We start from the raw sequence: 17,692 nt of genomic DNA on the forward strand, positions 1-17,692 counted from the left end.
CAGCCACCACCAATAGTGTCATATGTAGTCACCCATACAGTGTATAGTGCCCTGCAGGGCGATACATTGTGATAAACTCAGATACACTCAGCTGCCACCACAATGTAAAGGTCCCATGAAGTCACCTAAACAGTGTTCCAGGATGAAACAGTGCCCTGTGGGGTCACATTATGACACACTCAATTAAGGTCACCACCACCAATGCTGTCACAGTCATCTAAAGTGTCCTGCAGGGTCACACACTGTGACACACTCATATACGGCCACCACCACCAGTGTGGTTGGCACATACAGTCACACATCTCAACACACTCCTAAGGTGTCACAGAGTGTCTACACTCATACATCACAAAGCTCACAATCACAGTCTTACACACTTGAAATGTCACAAGGCACAGGATGACACACCCTGTGTTGCTACATACCCATATATCATAGCCTCAACAAGACACAAAGAGAATCACAGTAAATGTCATACACAGCCAGATGTAAATGGGGCCATATTATCACACACCCATACAGGACACACGTGGTGTCACAAACCATCCCAATCCGAAAGTGCCACACTCCATGGCCGCTTACCTCACACATAGCTCACACTCACACCATATCATATAGACTGCCTGAATGCTCCCTCGCAGTATCACCCCACAGCTGCCAAAGAACAGCACCACTGACTTCTATACACAATTCACATTATCACATAAGGAATGGGACACGGTGCAGCCCACCACCATGCTGTCCCTGTGGTCACCGAGGGTCACACGGGTACAGAATCACACCCCACACACACACCTCTTCCATGTTGGGAGGAGGCGCTGGTGGAGGCGAGTACCTAACCTCTGAGCCTAGGTGTAGAGAAAGGGGAGTGAGCTCGGAGAGCGCGGTGGGCGTGATGCCCCGGCAGGCCCCGCCCCGCCCCCTTAGGGTAACTGGCTCAGGGAGGCTGAGCGCTGAGTGACAAGCTGCTCTAGCCCCGCCCACTTCCCCCCCTCTGGATGGGGGCGTGGTCTCCACTTCTGAGCGCCTATCAAAAAAGACCGTCTGGAAAATGCAATCTGACTCCTGTTCCGCCCACGTCCCTCCCCCGGCTCCCGCTCTTCCCAGCGGGGGGCGTAGTCGACTCAAACCCACCCTTTGAACCCAAAATAGAGGGGCGGGGCTGAGGCGGGACCCTCAGCCGGCTCCGCCCCCTCCCTCTGCCTGGAGAAGGGCAGACAGCGCGTTACCTTGCAGCCCCTGGATTCCCGCGCGTCCTCCGAGTTCTCAGCTTTTCGGACCCAGGACCCCGCAGCATGACTGTCAAGAAGATCGCGATCTTCGGTGCCACCGGCAGGACTGGGCTCACCACTTTGGCGCAGGCGGTGCAAGCAGGCAGGAACCGGGGCGGGTGGGACTGTCATGAGTACCCGGGCGGAACGCTGGGAAAGGTCGTCCTGGGGCCGGGCGGAGATGATAGGTGGCCGTGTGTGCCCCAGCCGGTGGGGCCAGCAGGTGGTCACGGGGGCAGAAACAGAGGGCTCTGAGATTCAGTTTTATGTAAGTCAAAGGCATAGAAATTAGCCGTGGAGACCTGGAGGATTTCTCTGTTATATGTAAACCAGGGGCTCTTAGGAAATGTGTTTGTAACTGTGGTAGTGGTCCTAGTTTGCACACCCAGAAAGGGTTTTCTGAGCCAGCACCAGCTTGGCGCCCAGCCAGCCGGACCATCTGCCTACACATATTAAATCCTAGTGGCCCTCATTTGAAATGGGAACTAGTATCTACCCCACTGGACAGATAAGAAAACTGAGGCAGAGAGAATGACTTGCTGGTACATGGCTGTGCTGGGATTTGAACCTGGTTCATGCTCTTAAGCAACAAAACAAAACAACAACAGAAAAAATCTGCAGGCTCACAGTCTTTAGTCACTGGAACAGAAAATCGAAAAGGTGAGGCAGTCAGTTACCACAAACACGGAATGGAAGAGATCACAGGATGAGAGTGACAACCTAGGAACAGCCTGGAAAGGGTTGGTGAACTAAAACTTTGTTGCTGCCCGGGGAGAGGCACAGGTTCCCCCAGCATTCCCCGGGCCCTCAGTCTAGAAGTTAACTCAAGACCAGGCCTGAAAGTTCCAGATAAAGGGCCACACCCTCGCTAGCCTTGGCCATTCTTTAGATATTGACTATCTGAGTACCCCCAAAGGGTGGAGGCCACCAAGAACCCTGTCTCCGCTGATTCCCTGCCCAGCCCCTCTTGGCTAGGCTCTTTCTAAAAGCTCCCTTTTCTAGGGGAATATCCTGGGACTTGGTAAGGATCTTAATTCATGGTAAAGGAGAGACCTCCCAGTGAAAACCAGTTTGCATCTGGCTATAGTGGTGTGCACCTGTGGTCCTGGCACTGGGGAGACAAGGTGTGGGAGTTGGAAACCACCCTTGGCTACAAAGTGAGTTCAAGACCATTGTTGGCTACCTGAGACCCTGTCTCAAAACAATGAAACTAAAGCAAACTGCTGATAAATGATTTCTAAGGAGGAACAGGGAAAGCAATGGAGAAGTTGAGAAGTGCTGAGTCACTATGAATTTGTGGACTATCCTGTTAAATACCGTCCCCTTAATCCCCTATACCACTGTTTACCGCTGGCTCACCCTGCTGGTCACAGATGAAATTGCACACAAGAATTTGGGTAGGCCCGGCCTTTTCACCCAGTGGCTCAGAAAGGCCTCTGTCAGGAAACAGGAAAGAAAAAGGTTAAAACAAAAGCCAAGAAGGGATCTGAGAATATAGCTCAGTAGTGGAGCACCTACCTGGATGTACCTGTGTGTGGTGGGGGGCGTGGCGCAGTAGGGCCCATTGCCTAGCATGCCCAAGGCGCTGTGCACCATGCCAGCACAACCAAGGAAAACACGTAGCTAGGAAGGGCTTGAGTGACTTGGAGGTCTATTCCCTCCGGGTCATTTCGTAGAGTCAAGGGTCTGACAGACATGGTCTCTGGTTCAGTCTGCACATTCAAGCAGCCAAGCCTACCACATACTACTACATCAGTGTGGTCAGATGCCTTGTCAACTACAGCTAAGACCTAAATATAAGTCAATGAAAGACAGAAGAAGGAAAGATAGCCAATACTGAAGTAGTAGTTGTGGGCCAGAAAGATGGGCTGCTGGGTAAAGGTACATGAGTTGAATTCCCAGAACCCAGATGGTGAAAGGAGAGAACAGCTCAGAAAAGTTGACCTCTGACTCCATACACTCACACAAATAAGTAAATGAAAGTAATAAATAAATGGGTAAAAACAGAGGTTGCTTTGGGGCTCTGATTAAAGGACTTACAACGTAGAATGTGCTGAGGACCAAGGTCTGTGTGTAGCTGGTGGGAAGTGAATACTCCTTGGCCAGCTCCGCTCACATTAGGTTTTGTAACCCAGTCTTGAATTCAGCCCTGGCTTTTTCCACCCACTAACTGCGTTGGTCATGGCTAGCTACCCAAACTTGTCTCAGTTTCCCCACCTTCCAAGTAGGCAAGATAATAATTGTTACTTTGTAGAACTGTTACAATCTAATACTTCTCAAACTAGGGGTCCTGGAGAGTTCTGGAATGTTTTTAATTGGTCACAAAGGATTAAAATGTATCGAGTTGCCAATGGGAGTCTGAGCCTAGCAGCCAGGCCCAACCACCTGTCCTCAGTAGGACAGTTAGTGAGAAAAATTAATATTGAAAGCAGAATAAGGAGATGTATTCAATGTAGGCATGTTGGGAAGGTCCTGTAGCACCCTTTCCTACTCAGGTCCATCTTTCAAAATCTTGACAAAAGGATTAAGTTTCAATAGAAGCAAAGAGATACCGGAAAGCAGGCAGGCCCACTCACGATGTGGTCATCACTGACATCATCTTGTTGGCCCCTGTGTCCTCCAAGGTGGTCTGAATAGTTCTCAGAACTGTGAAATCTCTTCCTCTTCGGTTGGCACAGGGCCCAAGGCTCCCCCTCCTGCCAGCATGAGATATTTGGGGACGTTGCAGTTTCTTGTTTCGAGCATTCTGATTACCACCTGCTTCCCGACTGGGATAGTTACAGCATGCCAGATGTTGGTTTGATGTACGGATTTATGTGGATTGGGTTAGGCAGTGAAAAAGCTTAAAAGTGAATGAATTTAACAACTTACTCTCAAACAGGAAGAGAAACAGGCAGACAGACAGACAGACAGAGTTGTACAAGTATGAGTATATTTTTATGCAAATATATAAATTCTGCATATTATATACTGTGTATATGAGTAAAAAGGGGAAGCACATTGAGGGAACTTTGTAACTTCTCAATAGCTGAGTTTATTTAAAAATAAAAAGTTGACAGAAAGCCTGACCAGATGTTTCACACCTGTATTCCCAGCACTCGGGAGACAGATAAGAGTAACAACAGGTTTGAGGCCAGCCTGAGCTACACAGTGAGTTCTATGCTAGTCTGGGCTATAGAGTAACACCCTGCCAGACAAATAAATACAAAACAAACCAAACAAACAAAGCCCGCTGAATGTGTACTGTTGGATAGCTACTAGCTGCATCTGATTCTTGGCTTTTTTTTTTTTTTTTTTTTTCTTATGTGAATGTTTTTTTCGGCCTGCATGAATACCTTCTCCACTTTCATGCCTGCCTGGTGATGCCCATGGAGGCCAGAAGAGGGGGTCAGATCCCTTGAAATTTGAGTTATAGACAGTTTGGTTTTGGTTATTTGAGACAGGGTTTCTCTGTATAGCCCTGGCTGTCCTGGAACTCACTCTGTAGATCAGGCTGCGATCCATCTTTCTCTGCCTCCCAAGTGCTGGGATTAAAGACAAATGCACAATTGCCCAGCGAGGAGTAATAGACAGTTGTGACCTACCATGTGGGTCCCAGGAGTCAAGCCCATGTCCTCTGGGCGAGTACCAAGTGCTCTTAACCACTCAGCCATCTTTTTAGCCCCTCCATGTGGCTCTTTTAATTTCAACATGAATTGTGTGGTGCTTGGTTTTGGTTTGGTTTGGTTTGGTTTGGTTTTTGTTGTTGTTTTTTGAGACAGTGGCTCACCATGTATCCCTGGCTGCTCTGGAAATCCCTATGTAGACCAGGCTGGCCTTGAACTCACAGAGATCCACCTGCCTCTGCTGTCTAGGCAACAAATGAGCTGCGTGAGTCTCCTTATCCAGGAACCAGGGGACCATCTTGAAAGCCAGGTCCATGGTGGGGAGATGATAGCAAGTGTGAGTCCCTGGACTCCCAAGGCTGTCAGCCGCCCCTGTCAGTCGAGATGGAGCGAAGAACAGTGATTTAGGGATCCAGAGGAAGAGGTGAAGGTGTCTGAGGCAGGGAGCACAAGATGTGCAGGGAGGTGAACTAAGGAACGGGAGAAGTACAGCAGGTGAAGGGGATGGTGCCTTTGAGAGGAGAGGCCAGAGCCATCGGGGCCCAGGAAGGCTGTCCTGAGTCATAACAGTTTTGGGGTTTTGTTTTTGTTTTGTTTTGTTTTTAAAATTTTTTCGAGAGAGGGTTTCTCTGTATAGCTTTGCGCCTTTCCTGGAACTCGCTTTGGAGACCAGGCTGGCCTCGAACTCACCGAGATCCACCTGGCTCTGCCTCGGGAGTGCTGGGATTACAGGTGTGCGCCCCCACTGGTTTTATTGCAGGGCATGGAAGCACTAGACAGGACTGGGCAGGAAGATGCTGCTCTTTAGACTTTGGAAGGGACAGGACAGGGGTCCGGAGTCCAGAGAGGACTCAGGCAGGGGGAGGCCAAACAGAGATTAAATCCTGAGGTCACTAAAAAGCATAGCAAGTCATTCCTGGTGGCTCACACCTATGGTCCTAGCAGCTGAGAGGCAGAGGCAGGAGGATTGCTATAACTTCAAGGGCAGCCCGGGCTACAGGGTGAATTCCAGTCCAGAATAAGCTACGGTGTGAGACCCAGTCTTAAAATAAACAACAACAACAACAACAATAATAATAAAATTTAAAAATTAAAACTGGGGTCTGCAGAGATGGCTCAGTGGCTAAGAGCCCTTGCTGCCCTGGTAGAAGGCCCAAGTTCAATTCCCAGCACCCAGTTACAGGCAGCCTGTAACTCCAGCACCTCTGGCCCCCAATGGGCCCCTGCCCTCAAATGTGCAGACTCATACCCAGAATAAAAAAGACACACACACACACACACACACACACACACAAAAAAAAAAAAAAAAAAAAAAACAAGTAAATAAAATCTTTAAAAGAATGAGTTAAAACTGGGCATGGTGATTAAAACCTGTAATCCCAGCACTCTGGATGTGGAACCGTACTTACCTCTACAATGAGTTCAAGGCTTGGATCATGAAGCCCTGACTCAAAAGATATATATAAATATAAATATAAATATAAAAGGCATAGTAACAATAACAAACAATCATTGCTTCTTTCAGGACTGGAACTTGGGATTAGTTTGTTTTAGTATGTCTCGGTTTTTATGAAGTATTTGTCCTTATTTGGGTTTTTCTACATAGGATTCAAATTTTTTTATTCAAATTTTCTCCTATTTTTATATTTAAGGGGTTTATTTATTTATTTATTTACTTGTTTGGTTGGTTGGCTGGTTGTTTTTTTTCCAGACAGGGTTTCTCTGTGTAGTTTTGATGCCTGTCCTGGAGCTCATTCTGTAGACCAGGCTGGCCTCGAACTCACAGGGATCTGGCTCTGCCTCCTGAAAGCTGGGATTAAAGGCATGCACCACGACCACCCGGCTTTTTTTATTTTTTTATTTTATTTTATTTTATTTTTAGTCTATGTCTTTATAAGATTTCTGATGGGTTTTGTTGTTGTTGTTATTATTGTTTTGTTTTGAGATAAGATCTCCCTAGGTATCTCTGTCTAACCTGGAACTCATTCCGTAGATCAGGCTGGCCTCAAACTCTCAGAGATCTATCTGCCTACCTCTACCTCCCCAGTGCTGGAATTAAAGGCATATGCCACTACTGCTGTGCTCTTTTTAGCATTTTTAATTATCTGTAGGTGTGTGTGTCTGTGTGTGGGTATGTGAGGGGCTAAGATGCTGGATCCCTGGTGCTGGAGTTACAGCTGTGAACCACCTGACTTAGATGCAAGAAACTGAACTCTGCTCCACTTACATCTCTCCAAAACTCAGTTTGTCTTTCAGACAGGGTCTCACTCCATAGCCCAGACTGGCTTTGAACTCCTGATCACTCTGCTTCAGCTTCCAGTGCTGGTTCCCACACCATGTGACCTGGCTTCTTTCACTTAGCCATGGATACATTTTTTCCCTTCCTCAAACTGTTGGAACATGCTTCAACACCACCTTTGTTTCTGTTGTCAAATGGTCCTGCTGCATTGTATGTGTTTATCCATTAAACAGTCGGTTGATGTTATGAAAACTGGTAGTATGACTAAGCACGTGAAAACTTTGGGATGAAAACATGTTTTTGATTCCCTTCTGTCTGTTATCTGATGGTAGAATTGCTGAGTCACATGGCTGGACAGTGTGTAATTTTTTGAAGAACTGCCAGGGTGTTCTCCAAAGCAGACACATCGTTTTAAGTGTCACCCTCAGGACCGAGTGAGTGGGGCTGCTCCCCACCAGCATGCCAACCCTTACACCAGACTTTTCATTATGTCTCAATAGGTGTGAAATGGCACCTTACTGTGTAGCTTGTTTGGTCAATGAATCAGCTTTGGTTTCTTTGAGACAGAGTCTCACGTAGCTCAGGCTGGCTTTGAACTCTTGATCCTCCTGCCTCTTGCTCCTACTTGCTGGGATTATAGACACGAACTACAGGTAACACAGGGTCTTGCTGTGTAGCCCTGCAGTCTTGGCTCCCTGACATACTGTGTGGACCAGGTTGACCTCTAATTTGAGACAGTCCACTTGCCTTGGCCTCCCATGTGGTGGTATACCACCATATTCACTTGGTTTTTCTTTTCCTTTTCTTTTTTTTAAATTACATTTCCTTTGCTTATTGTGTGTGCCCACTCATAGAGATCAGAAGACAACTCTCAGGAGTTAGGTTTGTCCTTTTACCATGTTGGTCCTGGGCATCCCAGGAAGAGTCTCCATGCCTCTACCCACTGAGCCATCTGGCCAGCCCTTCTCTTGTTTGACTTTACTTGAGACATGAACCTTAGTTACTATGTAGCAAAGGCCACCCTTGAACTCCTGATTCTCCTGTCTCCAGAGTGTTGGGGTTACAGGTGTGTGCTATCATGCCTGCCTGCTTTTCTTCTTTTCTTTTTATCCCCCCTCCCGACCCCTCAAGAAAGAGCTTCTCTGTGTAGCCCTGGCTGTCCTGGAACTCACTCTGTGGACCAGGCTGGCCTCGAACTCACAGAGATCCGCCTGCCTCTGCCTCCTGAGTGCTGGGATTAAAGGTGTGCGCAACCACCGCCTGGCTGCCTGGCTTTTTTTTTTTTTTTTTTTTTTAAGATTTATTTATTTATTGTGTATACAGTGTTCTTCCTGCATATATCACTGCAGGCCAATAGAGGGCACCAGATCTCATTACAGATGGTTGTGAGCCATGTGGTTGTTGGGAATTGAACTCAGGACCTCTGCAAGAGCAGCCAGTGCTCTTAACCTCTGAGCCATCTCTCCAGCCCCCCAGTAACTTTTTTTTTTTTTTTTTTTGAGACAGGGTTTCTCTGTGTAGCTTTGCGCCTTTCCTGGAACTCACTTGGTAACCCAGGCTGGCCTCAAACTCACAGAGATCTGCCTGGCTCGGCCTCCTGAGTGCTGGGATTACAGGCGTGCGCCACCACCGCCCGGCATCCCTAGTAACATTTTTAAATAGTGATTTTTTTTTTTTTAATTTGAGACAAAGATGCATGTAACATGAGACTTCATGAGTCCAATGCTATCCTTGGCTATATACTGAGTTTGAGGCCAACCTAGGCTATATTAGACCGGGGACAAGGGCGGCAGGAAGAGCCGAGAGAGAGAGGGGGCGGGGAGAAAAGAGGAAGAGGGAGAGAAAGGGAACACAACAACAAAAACATGTAGCAACTAGTATCAGTGTCATCTTACGAATGTTACAAGCCTAGGGTCACAAAGCTAGCCCCCGGGGTAGGGCTGAGGTCCCAAGAAACCAGTGCAGCTTTAAGGATGCTAAGAGGAAATATGTGCAGAGTGTTTGGTATCTAGGACATATTGCATGTTGATGACACCAATGTGTCTAGTCCCAGTGTGTCTGTCTTTGTACAGACCTGTCATTCCAGCTATCGGGAGGCTGAGGCGGGAGGTCTTAAGTTTCAAGCCAGCCTGGACAACATGTTGAGATCCTGATTCAAAATGAAAAAGTGAGCTGTGGATGTAGCTTCCTCGCTAGAGCGCTTACCTAGCAGACCTGAGGCCCTGGGCTTCCTCCACAGCACTATGTACAACCAGGCTTGGGAGCACACGCCTGTAATCCTAACACTTGGGAGGTGGAGACAGGATGACCACGACTCCAAGGCCAGACTGGGACACATGAGACCCTGTCTCAAAGAATAGATAGATAGATAGATAGATAGATAGATAGATAGATAGATGATAGATAGATAGATAGATAGATAGATAGATAGGTAAAAATAAGATGAAAGTTAAAGGGGGGTGACGCCATACAGCTCAGTGTGAAGGACCTATTTAACCTCAGCAAGACCCTAGATTCTATCTGCACTTGCCCCAAAGGTTATTCAGCAGCAGCATCTTCATCATTGTTCCAGAATGTACAGATTCCCCATTGCTTGTTCGTGTAATTGAGGAATTGAAACTTTACTTTCCGTGTATCATCTTCAGAGTAAGGGACACATCGCTGTGGCAGCAATGAGCAGTGACTGATGAGCTTCCATTGTCAGGGTCATTATCAATGCAAAGCTCTTATTTATTTGATGACTTTTAGTTATTTGTCATCAATATTTCTTTTTTTTCCCTCAGAGCAAGGGATGGAACCTAAGGCTCATTTGTGCTAGATAAGCACTCTGAGGCATTCTAGGCAGGTGCCCTATCACTGAGCCACACCCCAGCCCCTCACTGGGGGATTCTAGGCAGGGGCTCTACCACTGAGCCACACCCCAGCCCCTCACTGGGGGATTCTAGGCAGGGCCTCTACCACTGAGCTACACCCCCAGCCCCTCACTGGGGGATTCTAGGCAGGGGCTCTACCACTAGGCCACACCCCAGCCCCTCACTGGGAGATTCTAGGCAGGGGCTCTACCACTGAGCCACACCCCAGCCCCTCACTGGGAGATTCTAGGCAGGGGCTCTACCACTGAGCCACACCCCAGCCCCTCACTGGGAGATTCTAGGCAGGGGCTCTACCTCTGAGCCACACCCCAGCCCCTCACTGGGGGATTCTAGGCAGGGGCTCTACCACTGAGCCACACCCCAGCCCCTCACTGGAGGATTCTAGGCAGGGACTCTATCACTGAACCACACCCCAGCCCCTCACTGGGGGATTCTAGGCAGGGGCTCTACCACTGAGCCACACCGGTATTGGTGAAATTATTAAGGCCACTCCACGTAGTTAAAATGGAGGTTTATTTTGTGGGGTAACTTACAAATGAAGGGGTAGGTTGCAGGGTCTGGCAAAGGTATAGTGCAGTCTGGCGGTGTTCTCTGGAGAACTCTGCTCCGTCTACCTCCAGCGTCCAGGGTCCCGGAACCAAGAGAAGCCTCTCCTCTCGAACCTTGGTCTTCCACTTCCTCCTCTGCCCTGCCTTGTGGGCGTGACCATTACTGAAGCCTCAATTGGGGGTTGGAACTTCCAGGCCAATGCTGGGATGGCTATCCACTACACACCCCAGCGCCTCATTGGGAGATTCAAGGCAGGGGCTCTATCACTGAGTCACACCCCAGCCCCTCACTGGGGGATTCTAGGCAGGGACTCCACCACTGAGCCACACCCCAGCCCCTCACTGGGGGATTCTAGGCAGGGGCTCTACCACTGAGCCACACCCCAGCCCCTCACTGGGGGATTCTAGGCAGGGGCTCTACCACTGAGCCACACCCCAGCCCCTCACTGGGGATTCTAGGCAGGGACTCCATCACTGAGCCACACCCCAACCCCTCACTGGGGGATTCTAGGCAGGGACTCTATCACTGAGACACACCCCAGCCCCTCACTGGGGGATTCTAGGCAGAGGCTCTACCACTGAGCCACACCCCAGCCCCTCACTGGGGGATTCTAGGCAGGGGCTCTATCACTGAGTCACACCCCAACCCCTTACTGGGGGATTCTAGGCAGGGGCTCCACCACTGAGCCACACCTCCAGCCTCTCCTTAATCTTTTTTCAAAATTTTATTTTGAGACAGTCTCACTACTTGCCCATAACTTTCCATCCTCATGCCTCAGCCTTCTGAGTAGCCAAGTCACTGTCCTTTAAAACCACAGGGCTCCTCAGACTCTCTAGAGAGCACTAGAGATACCCTTCACCAAGGGAGGTAGCTAATCCCAGCTTCATTTCTTCCTGGGGAATTTGGTTCCTCACTTTCCTGCAGGACCATGCATGTATGGGAGAATATAGGTGGTATGCCAGGGGTTAACATTTCCCTGCTTGGGGTGGGGAAGTGTAACATGAATCTTAAAAGGTCCCCCCACCCCCAGCTGAGGATCAAACCCAGGGCCTTGCACTTGCTAGACAAGCACTCTATCACTGAGCTAAATCTCCAACCCCAAAAGGTTTTATAATAATAATAATAATAATAATAATAATAATAATAATAATATAACCAGAGCCAGCTATCAGGGTAAAAGCTGAAAAAATCAGAGAAGTAGAACAGCCAGCCACTAGTCCTTACCTCTATAAAACCTCAGCCTAACAAGAGTGAGTTCCTGTTTCCTCACACCTTATGTGCCTTTCTCTGTCCAGCCATGTCACCTCCTGGGATTAAAGGACTGTGTGCTGGGATTAAAGGTGTATGCTACCACTGCCTGGCTGTCTCCAGTGTGGCCTTAAACTCACAGAGTGTCTCCTGAGTGATAGGATTAAGGGTGTGTGCCATCACTGTCTGGCCTCTATATCTAATCTAGTCTCTGGCTCAGTCCTCTGATCCTCAGGTAAGTAAGTTTACTGGGGTACACAATATATCACCAAAGGGAAGACTAGTCAAGGGTAGTCTCCTGGAGACCTACATTCCGTTATTTGTGAGCCAGCATAAAAGCATTTCCTGGGGTTGGTGATTTAGCTCAATGGTAGAGTGCTTGCCTAGCAAGCGCAAGGTCTTGGGTTCAGTCCTCAGCTCCGGAAAGGGAAAAAAAAAAAAAAAGCATTTCCTGCGGGGCTGTGGTGGTGCACGCCTTTATCCCAGCACTCAGGAGGCAGAGGCAGGAGGATCTCTGAATTCGAGGCCAGCCTGGTCTACAGAGTGAGTTCCAGGACAGGCTCCAAAGCTACACAGAGAAATCCTGTCTTGAAACACCACCCCCACCCCACCCCACCCGCGCAAAAAAAGAGCTAGCTAGATATCAACTGTTAGTTTGCCAACTTGATGATCATTACCCCAGAATAGGGCTGAGAATGGGAAAGAATGGATTTGAGGGTTCACAACACCCTAAAGTGTCCTATACAGTCAGTCACCCACCAGCCTGCTGACTTGCTTTCTGCTCCTCTTGGCCCACAGGTTATGAGGTGACTGTGCTGGTTCGAGACTCCAACAGGCTGCCGTCGGAGGGGCCCCAGCCAGCCCATGTAGTGGTGGGAGATGTTCGGCAGGCAGCTGATGTGGACAAGGCCGTGGCTGGGCAGGATGCTGTCATTGTGCTGCTGGGCACTGGCAACGACCTCAGTACTGAGCCCCCTCTTTGCCCTCGACCCCTCCCTGCACCTCGGCCTCCAGCACCACCCCCACCCCCGGCCCCACCCTTGCCACCCCTGCCGCCACCGCCACTGCCACCTGCCAGTGACAGCCACTCTCTGTCCCTTCTAAGGTCCCACTACAGTAATGTCCGAAGGCGCCCGGAACATTGTGGCAGCCATGAAGGCACATGGAGTGGACAAGGTCGTGGCCTGCACCTCGGGTGGGTGGTGGGGACATGGAAGTGGGGCTGAACTGGGAAGGGGGTGAGTACTGAACAAGGAAGGCCCAGTCCTCTGAAATTTGGTATTAAATGCATCCCGAAGTTACCATACTTGTATTGAGCACCAGCTGTGAGCATAGCAGTGTGCCCCGGATTCTGTACCCATGTGGCTCACAGATAAAAGTGAGGTGACAAGCAGATCTGTGATTGAACTGACATCCCAGATGAGCAGAGATGGAAAAGGGACTGTAGAGAGATCGGGGTTGGGAGTGGACAAGCCATGGGAGCCAAGTGGTGAGAGACAGCTCATAGAGAGTGTGATACACGAACTTGCTGCCCTCCCAGTTATGAGGAGACAGACATTAAACAAGTTATTGAGGGGTTTGGATGTGGCTCAGTGGTAGAGCCCCTGCCTAGAATCCCCCAGTGAGGGGCTGGAGGTGTGGCTCAGTGGTAGAGCATCTGCCTAGAATCCTCCATTGAGGGGCTGGGGTGTCTCTCAGTGGTAGAGCCCCTGCCTAGAATCCCCCATTGAGGGGCTGGGGTGTCTCTCAGTGGTAGAGCCCCTGCCTAGAATCCCCCATTGAGGGGCTGGGGATGTGACTCAGTGATAGAGCCCCTGCCTAGAGTCCCCAGTGAGGGGCTGGGGTGTGGCTCAGTGGTAGAGCATCTGCCTAGAATCCTCCAGTGAGGGGCTGGGGTATGGCTCAGTGGTAGAGCCCCTGCCTAGAATCCCCCAGTGAGGGGCTGGGGTGTGGCTCAGTGGTAGAGCCCCTGCCTAAAATCCCCCAGTGAAGGGCTGGGGGTGTGGATCTGTGGTAGAGCACTGTCTGGCATGTATAAGGTTCTAGGTTCTCTCCTCGGGACTGAAGTAATCCTAAGTAATCCAGAAGGAGTTTATAGCAATTAATGCTAGCAGCACCTGAAAAAAAAGAAAAAAAGCCAAGTATAGCATTAGGATCCCTTGAGCTTGCTGGTCTGTAGTCTAGCCAAATGGTGAGCTCCAGATTCAGTATGAGACTGTGTCAAACAATAAGATGGAGAACACTGGAGGAAGGCACCCAGCGTCACCTTCTGTCCTTCACACACAGTGCACGCACATATACCACGTATACAGGTTTTTAAATCTGTTTTTACAATTGTTCGTTGAGTGTGGGGCTGGGATATGGAGGTCAGAGGACATCTTGGTGGGAGTTAGTTCTCTCCTTCCACCACGTGGATTCTGACAACTAACTCGGGTTGTCAGGCTGGGGATGGGAGAAGAGGTTACACAGGACAGGTGGCTGGATGAAAAGAGATTGGATTTCAAATGACTGGTCGGCTGACTTCTTAGACTGGATATCAGAGAGGTGGCTGAAGGGGCCTGACTTCTGCCAGCTGAGAGGTAATAGTAAGGCACCTAATGATTCTGCTCAGCCCGGGCTAACCCTGCCCTGTGTTCCCCACCAGCCTTCCTCCTATGGGACCCAACCAAGGTACCCCCACGCCTGCAGGACGTGACTGATGACCACATCCGGATGCATAAGGTGCTGCAGGAGTCGGGCCTGAAATATGTGGCTGTGATGCCCCCGCACATAGGTGAGTAGGGTGGGGACCCTGGGACAATCACCACCAGCCCATTTTCCACCTGAGAGCTTGGCTTGGCCTGTCCTGGCTCCTCCAAAACTGCCAACACTGCACATGGGGCTCACATTCAGGTGCATGCCTGTATAAAAGAAAAGTGTGTGCTGGCAAGATGGCTCACTGGGTAAAGGATCCTGCCCGAGGCCAAGGACCTGGGTTCAATCCCCGAGACCCATATGGTGAAGACAAGAAGTGCCTCCTGAAAGTTGTCTTTTGATCTCCACATCTAAGCTGTGCCATGTGGCCACCTCCTCAAAATACTCAAAATAAATAAATAAAGATGTAATTGAAAGAATATTTTTCAGAGCTGGATAGATGACGGCTCTGGGGTTAAGAGCACTGGCTGCCCTTCCAGAGGATCCTGGCTCAGTTCCCAGCACCCACACAGCAGCTCTCAACCCTGTGTAACTCTGCTTCCACAGGATCTGACATCCTCACACCAATACACATAACATTAAATAAATTATTTATAAAAAATTTTTTTAAGTGGAAGCCAAATATGTGATGCTCACTTGTAATTCCAGAATTTGGGAGCCGAGGCAGGAGGATTACTAGTTCTAGACCAGCCTGGATTTTGAGACTGTGTTCTGGAAATCCAAATCAGAAAGAAACAAAAGTAATAAATACATTTTTCTGTCCTTCCTTGCCTTATTTCATCTTCTGCCTCAAGTAGCCCAGGCTGGCCTTGAACTTACAGTGTAGCTGAGGATGACCTTGAATCTCTGATCCTCTAGTCTCTACCTCCCAAGCACTAGAATTACAAATGTTCACCACCAGCCTACGTTGTTTTTTTTTTTGTTATTGTTGTTGCTTTCATTTGATTTTATGTGTGTGGTGTTTTGCATTCATTATGTCTGTGTTATCTAGTACCTAAGGAGGCTGGAAGAGGGTTTGGATCTCCTGGAACTAGAGTTATAGGATATGAATCACTACGAGGGTGCTGGGAATAGAACCCGGATCCTCTGGAAGAGCAACCAGTGCTCTTAACTGCTGAGCCATCTCTCCATTCCCTCTGCCTACTTCATTTGATCTCCTTTCTCCTTTTTTTCTGGTTTTATGAGACAGAGTTTCTCTGTGTAGCTTTGGAGCCTCCCCTGGAACTCAAAATGTAGACCAGACTGGCCTCGAACTCACAGAGATCCGCCTGGCTCTGCCTCCCGAGTGCTGGGATTAAAGGCGCGCGCCACCACCACCCGGCTCCTATTCTTTCTCTTCTGTTCCACAGTCTCTCTGTAACAAACAAATCACTTGGAATGCAGCTATTAAAATATCACTGTCGTTTTTCTTTTCCTTTTTAAGATGTAGTTTTATTATTTTATGTGTGTGTGAAGAAGCCCACAGAGACCAGAAGTTTTGGACTCCTTTGGCCCTAGAGTTACAGGCTGTGGTAAGATGCCTGACATGGGTATTGGGCAACAAACTCAGTTCCTCCGAAAGAGCAGCAAGTGCTTTTAAGTCCTGAGCCCTCTCTCCAGAAGGAAAATCGCCATTGTTTAATATCATTGTTTCCGGATACTGAAAGTCAAGGCTCAGAACGTGGCTCTAGCATGGGGATTTCTGGACTTGTGCATTTGGAAGGTGGCAGGGACTGTAGTGACATGGAAGCCTTCCCCACAGATACATCTGGAAGGAGATGCAGATGATTGGCTAGAACACCTACATCTGGCCTCCTGGTGTGTCTGGTTCTTTCAACAGTAGTGCAGCTGGGCTCCCAGGAAGAGGCTCAGGAGATGCCTGGTGGTACGGACCTGCCATCCCAGATCATGAGTTTGAGGCCAGCCTGAAAAAGCAAGTCTCAGTCTCAAAAAAAAAAAATTATTTGATGGATATTAATATGATTAGTTTGATTAATATGGGGAAGCCTCACACACACACACAAACACATCATACACAAAGCTTAATAAATTAAGAAGTTATAAGAAGGAAACTGAGGGGCTGGAGAGATGGCTCAGAGGTTAAGAGCACTGGCTGCTCTTCCAGAGGTCCTGAGTTCAATTCCCAGCAACCACATGGTGGCTCACAACCATCTGTAATGAGGTCTGGTGCCCTCTTCTGGCCTGCAGGGATATGTGCAGACAGAACACTGTATACATAATAAATAAATATTTAAAAAAAAAAAAAAAAAAGAGAAGGAAACTGAGCCTGGCGTTGGCGGCGCACGCCTTTAATCCCAGCACTCGGGAGGCAGAGCCAGGCAGATCTCTGTGAGTTCGAGGCCAGCCTGGGCTACAGAGCGAGTTCCAGGAAAGGCACAAAGCTACATAGAAAAACCCTGTCTCGAAAAACCAAAAGAAGAAGAAAAGAAGGAAAATGAAAGCAGAGAGGATGGCCTGTTCATTCCTTCTTTGTCTTTCTCACAGGGGACCAGCCGTTAACTGGAGCCTACACAGTGACCCTGGATGGACGGGGGCCCTCGAGGGTCATATCCAAACATGACCTGGGCCACTTCATGCTGCGCTGCCTTGCCACCAATGAGTACGATGGACACAGCACCTACCCCTCCCACCAGTATGAATAGGACCCCGGCCTGGGCGGGAGGATGGCGTCCTGAGAGGGGACGCACAGAGGGGGCAATAAATGCTTAGCCGAGAGCTTCAAACTTTTAAATCCCAACCCAGATTTTCTTCTCTGTGAAATTTTTTCAGAGTCGTACACATGCTGGGTAAAGTCTCTACCACTGAGCTAAATTTTCAGTCCCCTTACTGGTAGATTTTAGACAGGTGCCCTACTGCTGAGCCATGCCCCGGACTTTAAATTTTTAGGGTTTTTTGTTTGTTTGTTTGGTTGGTCTTGTTTTTGGGTTTTTTGTTTGTTTGTTTGGTTGGTTGGTTGGTTGGTTTTTTGAGATAGGGTTTCTCTGTGTAGCTTTGGAGCCTTTCCTGGAACTCACTCTGTAGCTCAGACTGGCCTTGAACTCACAGAAATCCATCTGCCTCTGCCTCCCGAGTGCTGGTGGGATAAAGGTGTGCACCACCACCCCCTGGCAACTTTAATTTTCTTTTAAAGTACATTTATTTAAGAGTGGGAGTGGTGTGCTATGGTGCCTATGTGAAGGTCAGAAGACAATTTGCTGGATTCGGGTCTCTCAC

At 48.8% G+C, this 17,692-nt stretch overlaps 1 protein-coding gene across 1 annotated transcript; it reads left to right on the plus strand.

Annotated features, from left to right (window-relative positions):
- The first annotated feature begins 1,031 nt into the window (after positions 1–1,031).
- On the plus strand, positions 1,032–17,216 carry Blvrb (biliverdin reductase B). The gene is made up of 5 exons (XM_036193989.1): positions 1,032–1,374; positions 12,584–12,748; positions 12,891–12,980; positions 14,430–14,558; positions 16,964–17,216. Exons 1-5 carry the CDS (start codon positions 1,296–1,298, stop codon positions 17,119–17,121), a joined length of 621 nt encoding a protein of 206 aa, XP_036049882.1. The 5' UTR covers positions 1,032–1,295; the 3' UTR covers positions 17,122–17,216.
- Positions 17,217–17,692: the final 476 nt, after the last annotated feature.

Source organism: Onychomys torridus, chromosome 1 (assembly GCF_903995425.1).
Source record: "Onychomys torridus chromosome 1, mOncTor1.1, whole genome shotgun sequence".
Classification (NCBI taxonomy): Eukaryota; Metazoa; Chordata; class Mammalia; order Rodentia; family Cricetidae; genus Onychomys; species Onychomys torridus.